The sequence below is a fragment of the Equus przewalskii genome, unplaced genomic scaffold (genome assembly GCF_037783145.1).
Source record: "Equus przewalskii isolate Varuska unplaced genomic scaffold, EquPr2 ChrUn-10, whole genome shotgun sequence".
In the NCBI taxonomy this organism is placed as follows: domain Eukaryota; kingdom Metazoa; phylum Chordata; class Mammalia; order Perissodactyla; family Equidae; genus Equus; species Equus przewalskii.
This window is the reverse complement of record NW_027228747.1, coordinates 3682594-3700436: the sequence shown is the minus strand read 5'-3', so window position 1 is coordinate 3700436 and position 17843 is coordinate 3682594. Positions and strand designations below refer to the sequence as shown.

The following is a 17843-nucleotide window of genomic DNA, read 5'->3' as shown; positions in this document are numbered from 1 at the left end:
TGTCAAAGTCTTATCATTTCAGGGTGTCATTGAAATTTTTTCCATCTCCTGGGCAAAAATTGTATCTACTCCCTGATCACAGATAAACCTCAATGGCAAGTTTTCCCTGTCTAAATGATCTAATGTGGGTGGAGTGGGGGGAGGGTGTTGGGGAGGCCCTTCTTTCCCCTGTTGGGGTCTCTTCCAACCCATTCACACCTATGCCTTTTCCTTATGTAGCCACTCCTCAGCTGGTATTCTTTTTTTTTTTTTTTTTAAGATTTTATTTTTCCCTTTTCTCCCCGAAGACCCCCGGTACATAGTCGTATATTTTTAGCTGTGAGTCCTTCTAGTTATGGCATGTGGGATGCCGCCTCCTCATGGCCTGATCAGTGGTGCCATGTCCGCGCCCAGGACCCAAACTGGCAACTTGCTCTGCCTGTTAAGAATACCAGCTGAGGGGGCCACCCCGTGGCCGAGCAGTTAAGTTCATGCGCTCCGCTTCGGCAGCCAGTTTGTCTTTCCTTCTAGATTACTCTTCTCCCTCTCCTCCCTCCTGTTTCTTAATCTCTATCCCTGAAGGTTAACCTGGATGGATTTCATCAATGGACTCCCTATGCTTTGGCTTCCCTTAGATTCAGCCAATAGGGAGCACTGGCAGGAGACTGGAAGGAGAGAAAAGACTGAGGTTTGTGTATTGATTTCCCAGGTTTCCTCCCTTGGGGTTACTTGGGCCTAGCTGTATCCTTTGATTAAAAGTCATTACTCCTCTCAATGCAATCTCTCCTTCCAGATCCCAGTAACCACTACCTCCCTTTGTCCTATCAGGCCTAAGGCTGTTACTAGCCTCCAGTTACTACCTATCCCTTGCCCACACTTTTTAAAAATAGCTCTTCATTATTTTGAGCATGTCATCTATTTCCTGTTGGGACCCTGTCTAATACACCTGGTAAAGGTAGGTGATCTTTTGGATTCATAGACTTCATATTTTATCCATGTACTTGAACCTTACTTATACCTGTAACCTGAAATTCTTATGAGCCAACAGTTCTGAAGGGTCAACAGTTCTGAAGGGTGAACTGCTAGATTCAGTTGCAGAGAGTGATTTATACCTGTGTGGTTCCCAAGTGTGGGGTTTGGGATCAAGGAGACAAATCCGAGAGATAATAATAGCTCAAGCCCCTGTGACTTAGCTCCCAAAGAACCCAAGATGCTGAACAGCTTTTCAAGCTTCGTGACTGTGGAACCTTCTGTGTTTCAGGTCCCCAAAGCCTTACACAAGCTGATGGACTTGGCCTACTGGGGCCCTGGTTTCTCCATAACGTCCCAGGATGCCTCTGAGAAATCAGCTTAGAAATCCCTTAGGATGACAACTTCATCTTCTTGTTGGCACATTCTGGTTTTTCTAAAGACAAAGTTTGAGCTAATATCCTACTTTTAAAGACTATCCACGGATTCCTTAATTGAGGTCATGTTTATCCCTCTGTTGTCAGTGATAATTTCTTTGAATTCATCCCCTTATTATTCACTACTCTCTGTCAGAGGTATTTCATGAGTATTAATGAATTGCATACTTGGTGGTAGTCTATTTTGGGCAAATAATTGTTTCCCACAAAGCGCTTAATTTAAACCTATATATTTATATGGTGCTTTATAAATCCTGTTGGTATATGTTCTTTCCATATTTTACAAAAAAAATTGAGGCTCAGAGAGGTTAATTGAATTGCCAAGATCATACACAAAACTACTAAGTGGCAGAGTCCAAGGACTGTTGCTCTCACTGCGATGTAGTTGGTGTCACCAACCCTGAAAATTCTGAGAGTCCAGCGTAGGCACTCTTGGCTAGAGAAGTCACCATACCTTATAAATACTAATAAATCAACACCCTTCACAATTAAAATGAAACCAGGACTTTAACTTGTAAATTGCTGCTGCCTGCAAGGAGTCACAGGGTTAAATTCCTTTGTACTTCTCTTTGGAGTCTATAGTTAAACCTCAGGATCATTTTCCCCTTTCCTTGTGACCACCTTCAGGCAAGACCTTAAGTATTTGTGAGACTTGTCCCTCAAAGGGCTGTGAAAGGCTGTAGCCTTAGAATTTTTCTTTGTCTTGGCTTCAATACCTTGGTTTGAAGAGGATAATGAAGTCAGATGATTGGAAAGATTCTCCACTCCTTCCTTGCTGTCCTCTACTATCCAGGACTCTAGCAATGGCTTCAAAGCATCTTGGTTTAAGTAAGGCTCCATTGAGTGAAAAACTGAGACCTAGGGGCCTGCCCCTGACAGAGTGGTTAAGTTCCCGTGCTTGTGCTCAGCTTGAGCCGTCTAGGGTTCCACTGGTTCGCATCTTGGGCGTGGACATAGCACCACTCATCAGGCCATACTGAGGTGGCATCCCACATAGCACAACCAGAAGGACCCACAACTAGAATATACAACTATATACTGGGGGGCTTTGGGGAGAAGTGGAGGGGGCGTGGAGAAGAAGATTGGCAACAGTTAGCTCAGGCGCCAATCTTTGAAAATAAATAAATAAATGAAACAAACTGAGACCAGGACCTCTCCAAGCCAGCGAATCAAGCTCCAAGCAGCAAGAGGGCAGACTCTTGGACGACAACCAAATCTGCCGAACAAGCTAACTGAGGTGTGAGTAATGTTCAGAGGGCATTTAAAAACGTTGAGGGTAAAATCTATAAATGAAGGTTGTAAGGATACAAAGGGAAAGGGATGCTTAGCAGAAGCAGATCGCAAAGTTAGGAATAGCCTAAGTGTAAGTTTGGAGGAAGCACTATCTCACAGGGTTCCATGCTTTCTCCTTTAGAAAGCGTTCTTACATACGTTATCGTACTTGAGCCTCTCAACGCCATTTTTCAGATGAAGAAACGGAGGCTTAGGGCAGAGCTTTGACTTGTCGGGATCACAAGTAATAAAGAGCGAAGCCAGAAACAATCTCGGGGTCTTCGCCAAATTGTTCTCAGCAGTTTCCCGCCCAAGGTATTTAGGCTGCGAAGGGGAAAGGGACCTGCAAGGCTTCCGTAGCTGCAGAGCTCGGTCGGGTCTCCAGGGGGCGCGAGCGGGAGGGCGGCCTAGAGCTCCAACTAGGCGGTTACTCCCGCCAAGCCCCAACAAAATACCCGACTTGTAAATCCGCAAAGTCAGCCACCACCCGCGCGAGGCCTTAAGTGTTCTTAGCGCGAGGCAGTGGGCGGGGCTGACGGTCCTGCCCGTCCCTCCCATTGGCCCCCGGGGGTAACGGACAGGGATGGACAGCCAGCCCCAGCCAGAGGAAAATCACGACAGCCACACGTTGGCTGATCCTCGGCGCGCGGGGCTTGAGTGCGGCCCGAGGCTCCGCGAGAGGAGGCTACGCATGCGTGCGATGAGGTACGCACTCTCGACACCCCTTCCTGCCCTGCGAAGGGTAAGGCTGGGCGACCGCTGCCTCCAGCAGGCCTGATGTCTTTGGTTCTTTGCAGCTTACCCCTCATGCGACCCACTCTCTCCAAATTCTCTTTAGGACAAGATTTCTTGATGTGAAACTTAAATCACTTAGGCTGCAGCTTCATTTTATTTCTCCAAAAATACCCTCCCCGCACCCCATAGAACAGGCTGTGAAAAAGTCTCTGTTACCTCAATCCAGAAACGTGCTCCAAGTACCCTCCCCAACTCCACCTAAACTCTACTGTGGGTCTCCTGGGCCCTGGCTCATCTCCCCACACCACTTCGCTTGCCTCCTTCAGGAAACCTTTCCTGATTAACCCCGGTGGGACTGCAGCCATCCCAATTAGCCGGGAGAGAGCTCAAGGCCAAGATGAAGGCAGAGATTCAGGGGCACAAGGCTCAGAGCGAGCCGACCGCTTCCCGCCCGGCCCCGCCCCGGCCCCTCCGCGAGTAAAGTCAGGCAGCGGCTCGGGACACAGCTGTATTAGGCAGCGGAGGCTCCTACACAGTAGGAGGCGGCACGTCCCAGGAGGCCCGAGGACGCGACACAACTGCACGCAGTGGCCCCAGCGCCTTCCGTCGGCTCGCGGCCCGCCCGGGGCCCAGTCCACGGAGGAAGCCCGGAGGGGCGATTAAGGCAGCTTGGCTGAGAGAGGGGGGAGCGGGAGTGTGCCAGTTCCCCCCAAAAAGCTGGCTCACTGAGGGGGCGAGCTTCTCACCTCCCACGCCTCTCTCGAGGACAGGGGGAGACAGTCGACAGTCAATAAATAAACCCGAGGCAGGCAGGGCCCCCGGAGACTCTCAGAGTCCAGGAAGGCTGGAGGTGTGGGGCAAGGAGAGAGGGCGGCGAGCTGTCCGTGGAGGGCCGTCCCCGCTCGCGGCCTTCGAGGCGGGGGCCTCCGGAAGCCCACTCGAGGCCGCGGAGCAGCACCCTTTAAAAGTCAAAATGGCTGCCGCTAGGGACGGCCGGCGGGGAAGAGGGCCCGACGAGGGGAGGCTTTGGGGGCAACTGGGGCTTCTCGACGTCCACCCGCTTCAGGGCGCGGCCCCGGTAGCCCTCCGGCCGGCCTAAGTACAGGAGGTGTCTCCCGGGACCCCCGGAGTACCTGGAGGGGCCTCCCGAGGGGACTCGAGTAAGCAGGGCTGGGGGCGCACGGTGAGCGTTGAAGGGCAACCTCCGGCTGCCCCCGAGCCCGAGCCGGGGAGCGGGGGCGGAGAGCACGGGCCGGGCGGCGGGGGCCGGGCGCTTCCCCTCGGGGGGCACGTCCAGCCGCAGGGGCGGGGCGCACTCCCGGGGGAGCAGGCTGGAGCCCGCGAAGCGCGCGGGGGTGGGCGCGGGCTCGGGCGAGAGCGCCCGCGAGGTCAGAGGGGCGGGCGGCGGCGGCTCGGCCCCCTTCCGCGACGGCGGGCCGTGCAGGTAGCGCAGCAGTTCCTCCAGGGTGGTGACTTCCACGGCCTGCTCGGGACAGCCGGGCGGCGGCGGCCTCACCAGCACGCGCGGCGCAGGGCCGCCGGCCGCGTTCCCGCCGCGTGCGCGGCCTGGGCCCTCCTTGGCGTTGTTCCCATTCTGGTTCCACTGCCAGGGGCCCCCGGCGTGGCGGAGGTGCTTGACCGGCAGCTCCGGCGTGGACTCCGGCGTGGGCAGGCAGGCCAGCTCCGGCGGGGGGACGCCCTCGGGAGGAGGCAGGAAGGTGGTGTAGAGCTGGGGCGTCTGCGCCCCGTCTCCGTCCTTGGACAGCGGCGGCGGCGGCTCTGGGCCCGCCCCGTGCAGCCGAGCTAAGCTGCGAAGGGAGAGAGGGCGCGGGAGCCCTGGAGTCTCGATGTCCTTGCTCCGGCGTCGGTGGGCGCGGCGACAAGCGCAGGAGACCAGGAGGCCAGAGACTGAGGCGCCCAGGGCGAAGGCTGCGGCCACACAGGCCAGGAGGAGTGGGATGGGGACGGAGCGGGAGGCAGAGGCTGGGGGGAGGTCCCGGCGCACGCCTGCCGACCGAGAGGGAGGAGGGAGGCTCAGCGAAGGCGGGCGGGCGTGAGGTGGTGGCGAGTTCCGAAGTTTCGCCTCTCCTGCTGCTGCTCAGCTTCACTCAGACACAGCCTTGACCCTCCTCAGGAGTCACCTCCCCTGACCCTTCAGCACACACAGCACATCGCACTACCCCTCACACACAGGCTAGAGCTTGGGCCTGAGGAGTCCCCATCCCAGCTCTGGTCCCTGTAGCCATGCCGAGAGCAACTGTCAAACTCTGCCCGTGCAGAAAGAGGCCGGGCTGGGATGCCCAGCTCTGGGGAGGGGAGGCTCCAAACAGGCATTAGTGAGCACCAAATACGGATCAGTGAGGGGCTTGGAATTCTTCACGAATCGTCAGCCCCACACTTCACTCCTGTCCCTCCCAGCCAGCCCCCTTACCCTGAGTGTGAGCTCCAAGAGTGGAAGACTGGGGCCGGGGGTGGGCATCACTGGGGGGGCTGGGGGTCTCAGGGGAAGGGCCAGGACCCAGAAGCACTGGTGACAGAGACCAGGTCAGAGCCAGTGAGGCTCCTGCTCTCCAGCTCTGACACCCATCCAGGGGTCCCCCCACTTTGGAACCCAAAGGTCCAGAACTCCAGCCTCTACTTTCCTCTGGGTATGGGGAAGGGCTCACCATGCAGGACATTCTTTCATTTATTTGTTCAAAAACTATTAAGCACTCTACTATGTGCCAAGCACTGAGCTATATGCTGGCTATTTGGAGGATGCTAACCCTTTTCTGAGACTCTCAGGGTGTCCAGGGTGCTGGTCTGCTGCTGCTATGGGGCACAGACTTGGGTGAGTGTGGGCTGAGCAAGGGAAGGTGATGTTGGGACAAGAGGACTCACCATAAGCAGAATTCCCTGTGCCAGACTGACTCCCGGTAGCTCCATCTATGAAGAAGCGAGAGAGAGGGTGAAGATAGGGGGAGGGGGAAGCCTCATGAAGCACTGAGGGGGGTGACTGTGCCACAGAAGAAAAGAAAGAAAAAAGCCACGCCTGGGATGGTGTCTGTGGCCATCAGAGCCATGTGCAGCTACAGCTGCAGCCGTCCCTTCTGTTTACCTTGGCAGTCACCATGCTCCATGGATTCCTGGTTCCCAGCTGGATCCACATCAGTCCTAGGAGGAAATGAAAGTGGTTCCATCAGTTATACATGTTAGCCCCATCCCCCACCCTGGCCCTCAGCTTCCTCTCTTGGTGGCAGGGAACTTTCTCCTCAGGAGATCTGGGGGGCCCTCACTTACCCACCAGGTCCCCTGATATCCACACAGCCTCTGGAGCTATCCCATCCACAGTATGGGTCCTGAGACGCCAGACAGCTCCTAGGGAAAACTAAGTCGTGTGAGGCTGGGACCCTCTCCACTCTAATCACATTCCATTCCTCTGTCTCTTCTCTCACCGTGGCCTACAGGAGGCTCCCTAGCTTGGTATTCCCATCCTATCCACCCCAACCCCTATTCCAGTCCCTGGTTACTGCCCACTTGCAGAATGCAGAGGCACCTTCCCCCCAGTCATCCCCTCCATTTCTCTGCCACCCACAATGGCTGTGTTCTGTGCTCCTGCTGGCCCAGGGAGCTTGCCCAGGCAGGGCCTGGCCTCAGGCCCCTCTCACCTCTGACAGGCCCCATGCCGGGTACACTGACTGAGAGGGAGGTAGATGATGCAGCCAGAAAAAGCCACAAAGAGCCTGTGACCTTCAGTGTCCAGCTCCAGCCCTATGATCCGCCGTGCTGTTTGGGTTGCCCGCTTCCCACTGCACCTAGAGTGAGGCCAGAAGCAATCAGAGCTGGGACCGGTAAGGCTCCTTTTTCCCTGGGTAAGTTAAAGAACAGAAGGTAGGGAGGCGCACAAGCAACCGAGTACAACTCATGGGGCTGGGGTTCCTGAGTGGCCACCCTATGGCACCACACTGCCCAGCTTCTCGCCAAGGCCCTCTCTTTACCCCGCAGCTTCTGCCCTGCAGAAGTCTATGTTGCAGTTCCCCACCCATCTCCACATGCCCATCTACCACCTGACAACACATCCCTTCTCTGTGGGGCTGGGGGGCAGGGGGTGCGCCTGCCAGACAAAGGCCTCACCGGGAGGGGCTGTAGGCATCGATCTCTTCCAACACGATGGGCTCCTGTCCCCCAGTTTGGCCCCCTGGGGGCAGCACCTTCAGCACTGTCCCATCATTGGAGCCGAGGAACAGGACTGTAATGTTACTGTAGGGACCAGCCATGCCATCCACAGCTACCTGGGTCAGTAGGGCCCTGGAGGGATAGGCCTCAGGTCAGGGCAACCTGACTAGTGGAAGTTTGAGTGTTTCAAGGACAGCCCATATGTCCTGGTACCCACTCCTGGGCCCTTTCCCCAGCCCAGGATTTCCTTCTTAGCTCTCTCCCTTCCACTTTCATAAGTTCTTCCTCTCACCAATATGACTTACCTTGTGGGGTCAGAGGAGAGTGGCTGAGGAGGGGAGAGGAGTGGTCATCGTTTTTTTAGCCCCATACCTGCTGGTGAGGGTGAGCAGAGGCTGATGGGTGGCAGGTGGCACGGCAGGGTCCAGCAGTGGGTGAGCCTTGATAAAGGTCAGGACATCATCAGGGAGGTCTCGAGAAGAGGAGAACAAGGCAGCTACACCTACTCCTGCACAGGATCCTGGCCTGGTGGGCACATGGGAAGGCACAGGCTCAGGGCAGGGAGCTGGGGCTAAGTTAGGCTCTATGACCCGCCTCCCCGCTCCCCAACTGCTCCCAAACATGATCGGTAGCCCTTGTTCCCCCTACACACAGACACTCACACTACTGCTTCCTTTCCCTGTTACAGCTCTCCAGTCATACTGCCAACCCACTATTGCCCCCTCCCCAGGCTTTGGACACCTTACCCTCTTCTCATAATCCCAACTTGGGAGCAGACACTGCTTGCTTCTGCCCCCACAAAAGCCACCCCCATCCTGGGTACCTGGGGGAGGGGACCCTGTCCTCAGACACAGGGGTCCAGGCCCCATCCAGACTCCTCTGCTCCTTGAACTTGCCCTCAAACCCACGCTCAATATCATCCAGGTAGAAGGCGCAGACTGCAGAGCCAGGGATGCTGAGGGAGCCAGAAAAGGATGCAGACTGGGTATTGGAAGGGACAGCACAGATCCTCCCAGGTAAGACATGGCAGCTACCCTTCATGCACCATATTAGGGAGTGGAGCCTGAGAAAGTGGGGCAGCCCCTGGGTGCCATGCTAGGAAAAAGAAGATAGGCAGAACAGCAAACTAGCTTTGAATGGAGCTTCCCCTCATTGGCCCATCAGTAGGCTTTGAGAGGAGAGCTTGGACACTGGTGGGGCAAGGGACAAATTGGGCCACATTGGTTAGTGTAGTACCAACCTATTGGTCTGGGTGGTGAAGACCCCAAAGAGAGCAGAGCGGCCATACAAATTCACAGGCCCGGTCAAGGCCTGTAAGACGTCAAAATAGAAGGTAGAGTCCCCAGGGACAGAGCAGTTGAGCCGCAGCTTCAGGAAGGATGTCCAATGGCGGTCCAAGGCCCGAGGTGAGCCACCCATGTCACGCTTACACACACGGGCCACACGGGAGAACTGCACCTGGGGGAGGAGAGTCGGGGGACGAGGAGAACAGTGAGAGAGTGCCACAGGGCCAGGGGGAGAGAGAAGTATGGTGAGTTAGAGTAGCAAGACACCAACATGAGGGGCACAGCAAAGGAAGGGTGTGGTGTGGTAGGTCAATCTTGGTCAAGGATGAGGAACACAGCAGGATGTCGGAGCACAGGGCTGGGGCCTGCTCCCAGTTGGGTCCTCAGAGTCCAGGGGATTGCATTGTGGAGATTAGGGCTGGGAGCTCTCTCCTGACGGGCTCCTCAGGCTTCAGCAGAGCCCTCCAACCACCCACCCCTGGTGCCCACCTCCTTACCCTCCCCAGCCGGGCATCCTCCACAGAGACCTCTCGGAAGAAGAAGTAGACATGGTCTCCATGCTCCAAGGCATGAACAAAGTATGGCTCTGAGTGAGGGAGGGACAGGAAAGGGTATGGAAGAGTATCTGTACCTGCTCAGAGACTCCTGGCCCCACAGCCTTTCTCGTCTGCATACGCAGACACTACTACCACCTGCCTGCTCCCTGCCACAGTCCTCCCCCTGCGTCTCCTCCCCAAGAACAGCCTCCCTCCCCCAGGCCCGCCCTGACCTCGGAGCCACTTGGAGTCGTACTTGGCGGAGCGGAGTGGGGGCTGAGGCCCAAGGCTTCTGTAAACTACAGCATCACTGGCCTGGAAATCCGCTGCTGTGGCTGAGTACAGGCTGCCCTCTGGAGGTGTAGGTAGGGTGGGGTCAGGGGAGGGCTTAGGGATCTATATCCTGGCTCTCCTTGGGCCTCCCACCTCCCACCCCTACTTTGGCCTGACCCTGACCCCTATCTCAACCCTCCACTTAGGAGCATAAGGAAAAGACCAAATTAGGAGAGGGGCTAAGGTGGGAGCTCCCTCCAGCCACATGCTTGCTTTTTACATGCCTAGGTGCACACCTGCAAAGATGGCCACATTGGACTGAGTGGCATCAAAGGGACATCGAGCCTGCCCACTGAGCTCCTCACCCTCCTGCTGCAGCGAAGTTATCTGGAGGCAGAGGGAACAAATTCTTGGAACCCTTGGGGTCTTGGAGTCTGGCTCCATAGCCCACTTCCTTGTGTACCCTTGCCTCCTTCCCCCATCCCTTTGGGACCGCTGCACTCTGGGCACTCCTATTCCCCCACCCTCCATGATCTGTCCCCACCAAACTGATTGCCCATCTTGGGTTCTCCTCCCACTCTGTCCTGACCCCCCACCCTCGCCTTTGTACCCCATAGCTGCGGCACACGGGGCTGAATGAGTTCGTTCCACAGGCAAGGAGTGTCTGGGAGTCCCAGGGAACGAGAACACGAATGTAGTTGTAGCACTCCTCCTAGAGAACCCAAAATTCTAGGTCAGTGACAGGGATCCCTCGGCCTGGGGCAGGGGGTCACAGGAAGTACGGCTACTCCCCTTGAGCCACAGAGCAATGTGGGGTAAAGTCCCAGTCAAGCTATTCGCTAGCCCTGCAGCCTTGGGCAAGTTCTTTGGTCTCTCAGAGCCTGACTTTTCTTTTTTGTGAGGCATGTAAAGGAAGCTAAAAATCATTAATTCCTTTTCCTTCACATTTTCCTCTGTGGCTTGGGATAGGAGAAGTGGGTGGGAAATTCCACTTGGACAGAGCCTGGAGGCAGGGCACTCTCCCTCCCTCGAAATTCTCATTCTACTCCTCACCGTCAGTTTCCCCCGCACAGCACAGTTCTCCATGTCTTGGCTCCTCCATGTTAGATACTGCAGGGAGAAGTAGAAGAGGAAAATCATGGGGCAACTTGGACCCCTGCTACTTAATGCCTCCTTTTGGATTCTTCTTCCCACCCACTTGACCCCATTAGACCTTTCCCAGCCTCAGCTCCATGTCTGCACCTCCTCCCACACAGCCCCTCACCTTGTTGGGCACCAGCCCCTCCCCTTCTTCTTGGGCTTGAAGATCGAAGGAGTAAACGTGATCCCTGAAGGGATAGGTAAGGAGGGATCAGAGCCAAGCCAAGCCACCTCACCTGAGCTCCTTAGCCCCTGCCTTGCCCATGGTCAGCTGCTCAGGGACAAACAGTGCAGACCTCCTGCCCCCTAACCCCCCCTTACTCCATGCCTTGGCATTTTGTGCTCAGTGTCCCATGGCTTGTGTACCTGCATGTGCCCCTGCAAGATGCTGCAGTGGCCATGCAGGTCCCATGTCTGCCCAGGAGCATGCATGTCTGCCCCACAATTGTGCCACAGCCAGTTTACCGGGCAGCCACTAGCAAGGTCCGATTCAAGGTCAGGAATCGCTGAAAGTCCAGCCCAAGTTCTGCAACCACAGCATCATCCTCCAGGCCCCGGAACCAGGATGATGGGGAAGTACCTAGAGAGCGTACAGAGGTGGGTGCTGAGTGCCAGCCGGGATACCATACACTCCCTCAACACCCTCTCCAGTCAGTTGAAACCCAGCCGTGGACATAGTGGGTACGTGAGATGAGTTGTCAGATATTAATAAAGCTATTAATAAGGCTATTAATAAAAATAATACCAGCTAATTCTGAGCACTTAACCTCTGCCAAGCACTGTGTTAGCACTTTAGATGCATTGTCTCCTTTAAATTCAACAACCCTGTGAGGCAGGTACTAACATTGGCCCCATTTTACTGGTGAGGATCCTGAGGCTTAAAGCCATTAAGGAATTTGCATAGCTCATTTAGCCTGGAAGCAGCAGGCACCCAGATTCAGATCCAGGTCTGTCTGACTCCAGAGCTGAGTCCAGTCCCTTCTTGGAACTGCCTTAGGGCTAACGATTCCCTTTCACTCCCACAATGTAAACCGTCCCATCCGGGGCATTTACTCACCCCATTTCTCCCAGCCCACTTTGCACCCTCCCCTCAAGGCTCTTCACAGGCCACCTCAGCCCTCCAAGGTTTCTGCCTCCTCTGACCAACTCCAGCATCCACCTGGCCTGCTCATAGAAACCACAGTCATCAGCGCTCAAAGGGAGCCAGAGTTCAGGGAGAGATGATTTAATGTTCCTACGGAGCTTAGAACTGCTCTGGCACATGTTAGTGTTTGCTATTCTCATTCATCGCCCAACAGTTACTCCCAATGACCCAACTGCAGTTCCTTTATCCTTAAAATTACTCTAAGTCCTATATATCTATAAAAGGGACTTGCAAATAGATAAAAGTTCTTCTCAGAAAAAGTGTGTATATGGTTTTTCTCATGGTAGGACCTAGGCTTAGTAGTGGTACAAGTGTGGAGAGGGAGGTTAAGAGGCGTTAGGAACCACTGAACTAGTCCCAAGCCTTCATTCTGTAGCTGCTAATAATAGCAAACACACGAGCCGGCCCGTGGCTGAATGGTTAAGTTCGCACGCTCTGCTTCAGCAGCCCAGGGTTGTGCTGGTTCGGATACTCGGCACAGACCTAGCACCACTCATCAAGCCATGCTGAGGCGGCGTCCCACAAAGCAGAGCCAGAAGGACCTACAACTAGAATATACAACTATGTACTGGGGGGCTTTGGGGAGAAGAAGAAAAAAAAAAGAAGATTGGCAACAGATGTTAGCTCAGGTGCCAATCTTTAAGGAAAAAAATGAAAACATCTCTTGAAAAATAAGAATAGCAAACCCATATAAAGCATTTATGTTGTGCCACTGTTCTCAGCACTTTACATGTATTACTTCTAATGACTATTTAATCCCTAAGTAACTCTCTGAGGTAGAATACTATTATTATCTTCATTTTGCAGATGAGGAGACAGGCAAAGAAAGGTTAATTAGCTTGACCAAGGTTACACAGCTAGTGAGCAGCTTAGCAGGGATTCAAACCTGCTAAGGTTTGGTCTGGCTGAGAGTCAGGTTCTTAACCCCCAAGATGATGCTGCCTTGAAGTGAAGAGAGTAGGTGACTGACCTGAGGTGCCAGCTCCCTCTACCTGTGTGCTCCTCTTTGCTGGTTAGGCTCTTAGCTTCCTTGAGGCTGAGAGCCCTCCTGCCCTTTGTCTCCCACTTAAGGGGTCTCAGTGTCTAATTGTCCAGACTGAGTGCTGAGTGCACACAGAGGGGGCATGGTACTGGGGTGCTCACCTTGCAGGTCAGAGGTCAGCAAAGGGACGGGGTCCTGGGGAAAGGCGGCCTGGGTATGGGGAAGTGAGAGCAGCAGCAGCAGTAGCAGCAAGGGCATGAAGTGAGGGACACGGGGCATCCTGTGTGGGGCAGCTCAGGCCCCAGGAGGTGCCCCCTCACCCATATGCCGGCCCTGAAAGAGGAGACAGAGAAAAGTGGGGGAAGGGGCCAAATTCCCTCTACCTTTGATGCAAGTTGGCTCCCCCAACCCCCTAGTCTATCCCCAGAAGACCCTGTGGTGTGGGGGAAAGAACCTTCTCCCTGGCACTGCCTCAGTCCCAGCCAGCTGTCACTGTCACTCAAGGTTCTTCCCTCTCCAACTGGCCCAAACTGGCTGGTGTGAGGCCTGCCAGCATGACCCCAGGTAAGGACAGGACACACCCAGCCTTCTCACTCAGCCCTTTCTCCTCTCTCTGACTGGGCCTGGGACATTCAGTAGGTGACACCTCCTGGCCCCCCTCTTGCTAACCCCTTCTCAGCTATAATTAGACACTAAAGCCTTAAAATTATAAATAGTGACTCCTTGGCACTGGGAGGAGGAAGAGGGCACCATGTCTGCCTCCCCCTCCCTCACAGACCCCCATAGCACCCTGGGAGCAAATGCAGGCACTGTGCCCAGGCAGAGGCAGCTGTGAAGCAGCCATCATCCTCTCTAAGGTTGAGGAAGAACAGAATAGGGGGAGGCAGCCTAGGGGTCGTTGGCCTGGTCTAAGCTCATGCTTCAGGGGCCCTTCCCATTGCCAGGGAGAAGCTGGGTAGGGAGGGGAGTTGCGGCTGGGGTGGGGGGTGGGGGGTGCTGTCTTAGCCAAAAATGAATCTGCATCAAAGCCAGATCAGAGGCTAAATTTAGCTCTGGCTGCAGCTGTCTGCCCGACCACTGTGCCCCCTCCCAGCCTCTCTAGCCCCCTGTTCCCTCCCTGGCTCCTAAGAACCAGTGCATGTACTTGATGGGGGGACAAGCAGACCCACCCCATATGAGAAGCCAGGGATAAAAGGGGCTATATTGGTGAGGAGAACCGACTGAACGTGTCCCTCTTGCCTTTTCTTCCCTCTTTGGGTGGCCTCAAAATGGAAATATAAATAATTCAATGACAGGCAGGCAATTGTAGCCCAAAGTCCAGGAAAAGATGGATATGATGGAAGGAACGGTAAGACAGCCCTCATTCCCACTCATCAGCCACCTTCCCCCAACCAAGCTGACCCTGGCTGGGACCCACAGTGGAGGTGTATACCAGCTTGCTGCCTTCCTTCCCCTGAAATTGAAGCGAGGGGCTGTGTAAGCTCTGGAAATCAGGTCAGGAAGGGTGAAAATCCTTTCTTGCCACGAGCAGACAGCTATCCTTCACTAATCCTTAGTTGCCCATCCCACCATGTCCTCTAAAGAAGAGACCCTGGGCTTCCAGGCCCAGCCCATTCCATCTCCCCAACAATTCCACTCTTGGAGCCAGGACCCAAGAGTACCCCACCCCCAACCCAGCGTCACTGGTGGGGAGGCTGACGTCAGATGGGGTCCCAAGAGAGCTGGAGGAGGGGAAGGGGTAGGAACACCTAATGATGACCCCTCCCTAGGGGCAGAGCAGTCAGCTAGCTAACGACCCTCTGGTGCTGAAAGGCCAAGCCTTGCCCCCCCTATGTTTCCGGATGCTGGTGCTCCCAGGGGAACAGAAAGGGACACAGCTTGTCTCTTATCCTCCCCCTCCTGCTCCCCCCTCCCCCAAGTTGCCCTGGGCAACTGGTATCTTCACCCAGGAAACAACTTTGGTGTCTGGCAAGTGGGGAGAAAGCTAGACCCTCTTCCTGCTCCCAGGCCATGCCAGCTGCCCTATGGGGCTGCTGCCCTTTCCTTACCTGGGTTGATGACTCCTGTAGGGGTTTGAAGGAATAGGAGATCTCTGACCTGATGGAAGAAGGGACAGAGGAGGGAAAAGACTGAGTTACACCTCCTTGCCACATCCCTTAAAAGTAAATGTGAAAATTTAGGAGAAGTCTACTGAGGCTAGGGTAGGGAAGATGCTGCCCTGGAAGGAGGGCGGGGGTGGGGTGGGCATTGGTTGACACTGAGCTTGGTTACAAAGGTGCTGGTCGCTTCATGCCCAGATCTGTGAGGGCGGGGGCTGGGGCTGGTCCCTAGCCAGAAACTCCAGGAACTGCAGGACCAGTCTTGGGAAAAGGGGTGACTAGGAGAGTTTGTGGGCCACGACGACCACTCCCATATTAAAACCCTCAGAAACCAGCAGCCTTGTTAGCAAAAGCGCCCTAGCTGGGGACAATAGAGGCTAATTTGCATCTCATTTACATGCCCTTCATTTCTAGGCAAAATGCTCTGATAGCAAGCACCCCCAGCCCCCTCCTTCTTCCCTGAGAGAGCAGCCCCTGCTTCCCTCCCACCCAATCTCTCTCCACCCCACCCCCCACCTTAGCCTAAATTAGTCCAGCCTCTAAAAACACTTGGTTGGCCTTTGCATTGGCCCCCTTGACTTAACTATAATATATCTTTAAGAGGACTTCTCATAGCTGTTTTCAGGGAGCAGCATCTGAGCGGCCCCCATCCCACTCCTGGCCTGGGGAAAGGTTTACCCTTCTGGGAACAATCCCAACTGCTTCGTACACCCCATCTGAAGCAAATGAGGGAAGCCTGACAGGCTCTTTCTCCCCCTCCTGGATCCTCCCCTTGCTGAGAAGAGGAAACAGCCCTTTTCAATCCTCCTGGCCCTGCAGCTACCTCTGGGGAGTGGCCGGGGTCATAGCCAGAGTCTAGCAGGGGCTGGGGAAGGGATGGAGAAGGGGAGACCGGGCTGGGGACAATGGCAGGAAGCCCTCGGGCTGATCGCCCGCCCCAGTCCACCTTCCTCTGGGGGCGCGGGGGGCGCCCTGAGGAGCCTCGCGGAACAGGCGGGTTCCCTTCTCCTATACATTTTCCCCACCCTCAGCCCCAGGCTCGGGACCTACCCTCCCTTCCCACCTAACCCCCAACGAGGATAATCCAGGTGTCCAGAGCCTCGCATGAGGCGGGCCTGGGGCCAGGGGCTCGACGTGTCTCCCCCTCACTGGATCTGGGGCTCCGAGAGGGGCGGGTAGCAGAGTCTGGGCCGGGACCGGGTCCCAGAGCCACGTTAGCGGGAGGAGGGGCTGGAGGGGCCTGCAGGCCCAGACCGAATGGGAATGGGAGCGGGGACTGGGGAGCGGAGGCGGGTCTCCGAGGCCAGGGAAACAGGCCCAGAGGCAGGGAACCGACGAGGGCGGGCCTGGGGCCAGCGCTGAGCGGGGTCCGCGGGCTCGAGATGCAGTCGCCAGTTCGGCCCTCCTCCGTGGGAGACCTCGGTCTAACAAAGCGCCAGGGCGAGTGGGGTGAAGGAAGGAGATGGGCGCCGGAATTGATGTTTCTCGGGGGCCCCATTCCCCGACTCTGTGCCCAAGCCAACCCCCTGGGAGGTGCTCATACTCTCTCTTGCACAAGGACAGAGGTGCAGCCGTGACACTAAAGTCCGGAACGACGCGTCCCCTTTCCCATCCCTGCAGGGGCATAGAGACGGCCCGGTTCTCCGCGGGTCTCGAAGCCTTAGTTTCCCTGCTGGGGAGGCAAGGGACCAGATTTTCAACCCTCCGTACGGTGCGCGCCTCAAATCCCCTTTCGCGCTTCCCAATCTAGAGGACGCGACTCGGAGAAGCCCGGTCGGAAGAGGCGACCAGACCCTGCGCCCAGCAGAACAGTGACTGGGCTCAGCCACGGTCCCCACCTCTCTCTGCGCACCCCAACTCTGCTGACCCTTTTTGCCAGCCAGACACAGAGCGCTGGCACCCTCCCGGGTGCCTCTCGCACTTCAGAAGCTTGCCCCTAGCCTGCGGCGCCCCGGTCCTCCCCGCTCTCCTGCAGCCCCATCCCTGCTCCGGGGTACTTGCTCCGAGATCCGGGTCAGCGGGATCGAGATGGCAGCGAGCGGGCAGCGGCCCCGCACCGCGCCGAGTTCGCAATCCGTGGTTGGGGCTCTGGCAAGATATAATGAGCATCCAAATTGGATGGACCCTGGATCTGGGCCCCCGGGTGCTGTCGGGTCGGGCGAGCCCTGGGTCCCAGTGGCAGCCCCCACTCCCGCCGCGGCTCCACGGAGGAAAACAATGCGACCGCCCGGAGCTCTGGGCCGGGCCCCAGCTGCCCCGCCCGCCTCCCGGCTGGACCCGCCTCGGATCCGCCTCGGGGCCGCGGCAGCTAATCCGGCTCTCGGAGGCCAGGTAGACACCGCCTTCTCGACACCTCTCCACCAATAGTTCCCCTCGGGGGCGGGGTGCCAGGAGCACCGCCTACCGAGAGGGCCAGGCCGGGAGGGTGAGCTGGAAACCAAAGCCAGGCGCGAGATGGAGAGACCCACGGACGGTCGATGAGGCCCGGACAGAGGAGGACTCACACGCTTTAACACGGAGAGGCCCTGGGGAGAAATCTCACAAGAGAGGAAGGAAGAGAAGCTGGGAGGAGAGACAGACAGGAAACCTGGGGACCTCCGCTGGGCTGGCCTGTCAGAGCCGGCATGACTCTCCCTCCCTCCTTTCTCCTCCCCAGTGGCTTTGGCTACCCCGTTCCCTAGGGAGTCTCCCACCTCTCTCCTACTCTGCCCTAACCCCCTGTTACTCCTCTCTACTCTTTTTACCTCAACCCCTTCTCTCTCCTCTGGTTCATCCTGACTCCAGTAAGGCAGGCCTAGCATGCACTTGAGGGCTTGAGGCCTGGGAAAGAAAAGGA

The 17843-nt window shown here is 56.3% G+C and overlaps 1 protein-coding gene across 10 annotated transcripts; it reads right to left on the bottom strand.

The window, feature by feature from the left end:
- Positions 1–3523: 3523 nt before the first annotated feature.
- Positions 3524–17276, bottom strand: SEMA6C (semaphorin 6C). Of its 10 annotated transcripts, none has more exons than XM_070607083.1 (21): positions 17009–17276; positions 16551–16679; positions 14957–15005; positions 13070–13241; positions 11248–11362; positions 10907–10970; positions 10696–10752; positions 10253–10354; positions 9939–10029; positions 9603–9722; positions 9331–9419; positions 8788–9005; positions 8371–8502; positions 7920–8072; positions 7506–7679; positions 7040–7186; positions 6672–6749; positions 6490–6545; positions 6273–6317; positions 5824–5919; positions 3524–5399 (listed from the first exon to the last, which is right to left on the bottom strand). In XM_070607083.1, the coding sequence occupies exons 4-21, from the start codon at positions 13185–13187 to the stop codon at positions 4354–4356; spliced, it is 2901 nt and encodes a 966-aa protein (XP_070463184.1). In that variant the 5' UTR covers positions 13188–13241; positions 14957–15005; positions 16551–16679; positions 17009–17276; the 3' UTR covers positions 3524–4353. The 10 variants fall into 10 exon arrangements, with proteins under 10 accessions (XP_070463184.1, XP_070463186.1, XP_070463187.1 ...); XM_070607085.1 differs by having other exon boundaries at positions 16551–16676; positions 17009–17256; XM_070607086.1 differs by having other exon boundaries at positions 17005–17138.
- Positions 17277–17843: the final 567 nt, after the last annotated feature.

Bases quoted from the DNA above. Each gene is read 5' to 3' on its own strand.
- SEMA6C (XM_070607083.1), bottom strand. From the start codon at position 13,187: ATGCCCCGTGTCCCTCACTTCATGCCCTTGCTGCTACTGCTGCTGCTG. The intron at 9,723-9,938 runs GTGTGCACCTAG...CTACACCTCCAG, and splicing joins CAATGTGGCCATCTTTGCAG to AGGGCAGCCTGTACTCAGCC. The intron at 6,546-6,671 runs GTAAGTGAGGGC...ATTTCCTCCTAG, and splicing joins GATATCAGGGGACCTGGTGG to GACTGATGTGGATCCAGCTG.